General features: G+C 40.8%; 1 protein-coding gene across 2 annotated transcripts; it reads right to left on the reverse strand.

Moving 5' to 3' along the window:
• Positions 1-164: 164 nt before the first annotated feature.
• Positions 165-6,654, reverse strand: fbxl3l (F-box and leucine-rich repeat protein 3, like). 2 transcript variants are annotated; one of them, XM_063492072.1, is made up of 5 exons: positions 6,374-6,654; positions 4,638-4,998; positions 4,244-4,366; positions 3,864-4,035; positions 165-3,267 (listed from the first exon to the last, which is right to left on the reverse strand). In XM_063492072.1, the coding sequence occupies exons 2-5, from the start codon at positions 4,977-4,979 to the stop codon at positions 2,624-2,626; spliced, it is 1,281 nt and encodes a 426-aa protein (XP_063348142.1). In that variant the 5' UTR covers positions 4,980-4,998; positions 6,374-6,654; the 3' UTR covers positions 165-2,623. The 2 variants fall into 2 exon arrangements, with proteins under 2 accessions (XP_063348142.1, XP_063348134.1); XM_063492064.1 differs by having other exon boundaries at positions 4,638-5,022.

Genomic DNA, 6,654 nt, shown 5'->3' on the forward strand with positions numbered 1-6,654 from the left:
CGTCCCATTTCCCCCCGGTTAGATCTTTGCTGCCCTCTAGAGCTGAAAACGAAGTGCTGCAGAAAGGTCAAACGGGACAAAGTCAGCTTGGATCAGGCTTCACTGTTTAGGAGATCATGCAACATTAAAGTTATATAAACATGTTTTTTTTATTAGTATTTAAATACAGCCTGTGTAGAATAAAAAGCAGTTTCAATGAAGCTGACATCAATGCTGCACATACACAAAAACCACTAACAATAAGTGATATAAATTTATACAGCGATTCTTCTTCTACTAACTACATCCATGCAAAGTAAACAAATACAAAACAGATCTTTACAGCTGTATGTGGGACAGCGTGTCATTGCACATCGTGGGCCTGTAATGTTTCATTTGTACCTTTTGCACAAAACTATCGTCATAATCACATTTGATACAAATATTTCAGTTTTAAACAGAGGAACGACTGTGAGTTGGTACTCCCTTACAAGCAAAGAACCAACTAACTACATATTAAATCCCACAGGACAATAATAAAACAAAAATAATAATAAAAATAAAAAATGTAACACTCAAAAAACAAATCACGCCCAAAGTGCTGACTTTAAGTAATTTGATTACATGTAAATTTTCCATGTAATGTTACATTTAAAGGAATCTGGCAGTACATTTTATACCAAGCATATTTTTGCTTAATGATTACTTATTTTAATAAATAAACCTTTGATTTGATAGATTTCAGCTGTCTTTGCCTCAAAATTATTGCTTCATGTTTATGAGGACAGCAAATCTTTTTTTTAAGTGCACATGTTTTGTTTTTTAAAAAAGGGAAAAAAAGAAAAGAAGAACTGTTGACCTGACAGTGTCACAGCATAAACTGACCACGTCACCACATCACCTAATCTGAGTTCTGCATATTCATTTCTGTTCAAAGCTTTTAGTCAAATACCTGCTATTACCTGATTTTTAACACCTGTCAACTAAATGAAAAGACGGCAAAGTAAAACTGGCCAACAGACAAAATACCCATTGTGTTTTCCATGGAGGTGTGACTCGCTCCGACTCAACAGGAAACAGGAAACTCCTGTTCTTTCTGCAATGAACCGGTATCACTGTGGTTAGTGTCCTCACCTGGATGAATGCAAATGTGGTTAAATCCAGAAAAATCAGTAACTTAAGGAAGAGTTTTAAATTAACTGGTTAATTATTTCATTAATTTTAAGATTTTCAGAAGGATGCAGAAACGTAAAGAACTTGTGAATTATGTTTGGGGGGTTTTTCCCTACCAACGACCAGCAGATGGCAGAGTCACGCTCTTTCATACACCATGGTTAAAAATGTAGCCCATCATTCAACTGCAACCAACATGTTTCATTACAACATGAAGTGACAGACAGAAAGCAATCAGACGTTTTTATGCATGAACTATTTTCAGAGAAGTGTATTATTCTTACATAAAATTCACTGATGGTACACAACAGCTACAGAAATTACCCATAGTGAGCGGGCCAAGACGCGCCGTGAAGAAATGTTTTCACCTTTCCTGATTTTTTTCCCAGCATATTTCTCATGCTTACATGTTTCAGATCACCAAACAAATTTTAATATTAGACACAGAAAACTGAAGTAAATACATTTTGCAGTTTTTTTGAACAATGACTTTGCTTACTGAGAGAGAAAAAAGGTACCCAAACCTACCTGGCACTTGTTTGAAAGACAAATCCCCCCTAAACCTGATAAGTGGTTGTGCCACTGTTGGTAGCAAGAACTGCAATCAAACTATCTGCTTTAGGACCTGGATGACCTGCTGTAATTAATGGAACCATAAATTCTGCTCTCTACCAGAAGATCCTGAAGGAGAATTTCTGGTCATCATTTCATGGACTGAAGCTCAATCAAACTTGGGTTACGCAGCACGGTGATGATTTGAAACACATCAGCAGGTCCACCTCTGAATGGCTCAAGAAACAAACAAAAAAAAACAAACAAACCCCAAAAAACAAACAAAGTGAAGGTTTGGGAGAAGCCAAGTGAAAGTATGAACTTAGATTGAGATACTTCACCATGACCTTAAGTGTTTTCAACTCTTCTTCTGCAAAGAAGAGTGGGCAAAAATCATTGCAAATTATCACAAACACTTGATTGCAGCTCTTGTTGCCAAGAGTGGCACAACCCCTTATTACTTTTAGGGGTCAGTTATTCTTTCCCACAGGATCAGGTAGATTTGGATAGCTTTTGTTCCCTTAATAAATTAAATTGTTATTTAAAAACTGCATTTTGTATTCATTCTGACTCTTTGTATAACATTTAAGATTTGTTTGATGATCTGAAACATGTAAGTGTGACAAATGTGCAAGAACATAAGAAATCAAATCATTTTTCACATGATAGAGATAGGGTGATGGTGGTGCGCTGGCAGTGGATTTTCACCTGGGAAAGCAGGGTTCCAATCTTACACAAAGCCAAACATATATGCCTGTGCTTCTCTGGCCCAAAGTCTTTCTCCAAGCAGGGCTTTCCAGTAAGGGGCCATCTTGAAATGGATTTTTCGTTCTTGCTTTTTTAAATGTTATGTCTATTAAAATTTTAAACTGTAACCATAGTTTAATGCCATCGTTGATAGCTCTGGCTTCATGTCAGCCTACCAGGTGGGCATCATATCAGGAAACCACATCCGCCCGAGGTGCTTCGACACCTCACTGTGGATCTGCTCCATGTTGTAGCTGCTGTCTGGGATCAGCACCTCCTCCATGATTGACAGCTGTGTCAGCCTGCCCCCGCACATCTTCACAAACTCCACAAAGCCACTGCAAGTCACCTCACACTCACCTAGCCCGATCGCTGTCAAGCTCTTGCAGCGCTCTGCGATGCGGATTAGCTCCTCATCCAGGGGCTCAATGCCATTGGCGCACACAACCAGCTCCACCAGCCGAGGGCAGTTCAGTCCAATGCGGCCTAGCATCATTTTACTAACAGCTCGGCCAAAGTACAGGTGGGTGACGGGGGTCTCCTCGCAGAAAAAGGGCTCAAACTCCTCCTCATACAGGAAGAAATACATGACTATGTTGACCTTCGGCGAGTGGCGGATCAAAGCCTCCCAGCTGCTCCTCTTGATGGTGTGAAAATGTGTTTGGCCGGGGTTTTCACTCACCACGTCAATGCGCAGGTGTTCCAAGTGAACGTGTTTTTCAGAAGACAGGGCAAGAAGAAGCTCATCACTTAGGAGATGGTAGTTCAACGCCAGCTCCCTGAGGCCATGACACTGGTCTGCCACACACAAGATACCTTATGAAAAAGAGAGAAGAGTGTCTTAATGTTTTAGAGCCTTTGAGAATATATATGCCTTTTAAATATGATTATGTTAGCTGAGGTACGGTTGTACCCTTAATCACAGACTGTATACTAAAAGGTGTGCATAGCTTCTGGGTATTAAAGGTTTGTCCTTAAAGCTGCATTCTTTCTTGGGCAGCAGGGGTCAACTGTAAAGAAATCTATAAGAAGATAACCTTACTTCTCACTTGCTTTATGGCCACAATAAACACTTTCCTGATGATTTTATGGTGTTACGGTACGATTTCACAGTGGGGCCACCTTGTGACTGTCAAGTTACTACCCAACTGGCCTATAGTGTGCTTGGGTTTAGGGTCAGCTCCACTCCCCTGTCATATAGTTTAAAGGCTTCATAATGGGAGTCCATAAGCTGACAGGTGACATCGTGTTGCTTATGTTCACCTTCATAAACAGTCTGTGAAGTTAATTTTCTTTTTGGCAATCAGTTCCATGCTGAAGTACCTCAGTTCCAAGAAAAGCAAAATTGAGCATCTTGTTGACGAGTATTCACAGTGCCCACTTTGAAGCTAAAATACTGCAGGTGTACTAACCAGCTGGGGAGACATGAGGACAGCTGCTCATCTTCAGCAACTTAAGGGTGTCACTGTTGTTGGCAACCAGCACCTTCAGGGACGGATCATCCACTGGGGTGTCATCGATCCTGATGGAGGATAATGACTTGGAGTTTACGAACACCACCGTCAGGGCAGACACAAAATGGGCCTGAGGAGACACAACGATGTTCATCAAACCAGGATTCATTATCTGTTATTGTGATGTAGAAAACTGTGCCAATCTTTTTACAGGAAGTGCAAAAAATAATAATGCACCAGGGGAAGAGGTGAAGACAATCTTCATGATGACTTGAAATACCAGCATATATTATGTGTGTTAAAAAAAATAAATCAAATATAAACAGGCCGTTTCTTACTTGAGATACATCCATGAAGCTGGGCCGTGCTGTAGAAATCAGCCCCAGGGTCTTGATGGTGCAGTTCACCAGCTGAGAGAGAATGTCACAAGCTGCCTCTGCAGATTCGGTGCAGCTGTCCACCTGATTTACCAGCAGTGATTCAACATTTTGGAGAGGAGGGAAGAGACATTAAAATAATTAATGAAAGACTGAGGTGTAAGAATTACTTGAGATAATTAAGCACGCCGATGCCAAGACTGCTGACATGTGATACTCAATTCTGCAGCAGTTCAGATTAAGGAGGGCAGGTATTGTTTATAAGACAGTGTGTTGTGAAAATGGAGGAAGAGAAACAGGCCACAGCAGGTGAAACAGGTGAGAGGAAATGAGAGACGGCAGGGGAGGCTCTTACTTTGAAGCTAACATACTGCAGGTGTTGGGCATGCCTCTTGATGATCTGCTGAATGAGGTCAGGGTGAGTGGAGCGTAAGTAAGACGTGGCTGGCTGATTGAGCTCAAACTCAAACCTCCTCCACAGGTCAGGGGTGTGAAAGACGTCATTCCAGCACCGGCACACGGATGATGCCCTGGCTCGGTCGACCAGGGACAGATGCTGGAAGATCTGCAGGACGACGTGATGGGGCAGGTTCCCCCAGTCCTGTGCTGGAGTCATCCACTTCAGTCTCTTAGCCCGCTCTCCGAGGGAGGGGAAAATCTGGCACTGTGATTTCAGACCTGTCCTTCCTCGCTTCATTCTGAAGCAAATCAGCCCACTGTGGTGTCATAAAATCAAGGATCTGTTTAAAAGGGTTGTGCAGGGTTAAGATTTTACTGTGTGCTGGGATTACACAAGCCATGAATTGCAGTACAATGTGAACTCAGTTTATGCTCTAAACACTGAACCGGTTCAGTGTTTACACTGAACCGGTTCAGTGTTTAGGGACAAACATATCCAATTCTATAATTACCAGCTTTAACACTATTTACCCACTTAATTATAGCTTCCTGAAATGTTTCATTAATTATTTTCTTTTATAATTTTATGCTTTTAAAGCCCTGATATAATAAAGAAGCAACGTTTGGCTGCTCCATTATTCACAGGGAGTCACCACAGCAATTTTTACACTGGGTTGTCTTTCTGTCAAAGCCCCAATTTGAGTTTTTTCTAGTCTCAGGTTTCTTTCAGAGTTCAGGGTTCTTGTGCTTGCTGGGCAAATGTGTAACTATGGAGCCACCAACGCGCTGATAAATCAAAGAGTTTTAAATGTGTCTGGATCCAATGAGAATTTTCTCTATTTTTCACACATTCAGTATTTGCCAGTGACATGTTTTCTGTTTAGTATAATTTAAAAAAAGAACAAAGAACTTATTTATTTCTCCACTAAAAGCACAGAGTTCTCTAACGTATAACCTTCTATGTTATCTGCGTTATATGACAGCCAAACTATACTCAAACAAATAAATGCTGTCAGAACTAGATTTATGAACTCCCAACTATGTCAAAGGACATATGAGCACTGTATAACGCAAATATAAGGTACGTTATATATATATATATATATATATATATATATATATATATATAGTAAGATAAAGAACTCTTTGTCCTTTATCTTATCACCACCACACTTGAAGAAACAATCTGAGACACTATAAGCACCGACATAATTTAATGCAACAGCGACCAGTCTAAAAACTAAAAGTGTCTAAAAACTAACCCTACAGAGATGCACTGTAAAAATGTGTCTGTGAGCTGATGTTGTTTTTATTCAAGAGTCAATACTGGCTCCAGAATATGTACGAAGGTCTTCTAAATAAAGTATCAACTAACCATGAAATATGCTAATCTGTTTTAAAACCATTTATAGTATTGTCCCTCTGTTATTACCACTACTATTGCTTTCCTTGCATTGTATTGTGTTGCTGTTGTTGTTGCCGTCGTTGCATATTATTGCATGTTGCACATGCTTAAAAAAAAGCTGAACAGAAACTTTAAAATGCATAAATGCAGGTGTTCTATGAGCATTTATGAGTCTGCAGCAAAGCTGACCGAATCATAACACAGCCCTTCTCCTCCAGCCTCCTCCAATTCCGCAATCGATCTTTTACTCACAGTCCAAAATATCAATAAAACTCAGAGTTACTTACCCGAACGGCTTAAAAACGACGCCTTCCGCAGGGTTTCGTGCTCTGCCAGCTGAGATGACAGCGTCCACTCGGAGCCATGGCTGGAGATGACTGGAGAAATGCTGGCTGCTGTTGATATAGGACAGCAGGAGCAGCTCCCATAATAAGCTCTCTTCACTTTAGCGACAGCTTGACGGGCGCTGCCGAGCAGCCGGTACACGTGAGCTGAGGAAAACATGGATCTGCATCTCCCACCACCATCTTGCGCGCAGAAAAACAGATTAACAGTTCTGCGTGAGCAG

Source organism: Pelmatolapia mariae, linkage group LG2 (assembly GCF_036321145.2).
Source record: "Pelmatolapia mariae isolate MD_Pm_ZW linkage group LG2, Pm_UMD_F_2, whole genome shotgun sequence".
In the NCBI taxonomy this organism is placed as follows: Eukaryota; Metazoa; Chordata; class Actinopteri; order Cichliformes; family Cichlidae; genus Pelmatolapia; species Pelmatolapia mariae.

Bases quoted from the DNA above. Each gene is read 5' to 3' on its own strand.
- fbxl3l (XM_063492072.1), bottom strand. From the start codon at position 4,979: ATGAAGCGAGGAAGGACAGGTCTGAAATCACAGTGCCAGATTTTCCCC. The intron at 4,367-4,637 runs GTAAGAGCCTCC...CTGGTAAATCAG, and splicing joins TGCAGTATGTTAGCTTCAAA to GTGGACAGCTGCACCGAATC. The intron at 3,268-3,863 runs GTTAGTACACCT...CTTTTTCATAAG, and splicing joins TCCTCATGTCTCCCCAGCTG to GTATCTTGTGTGTGGCAGAC.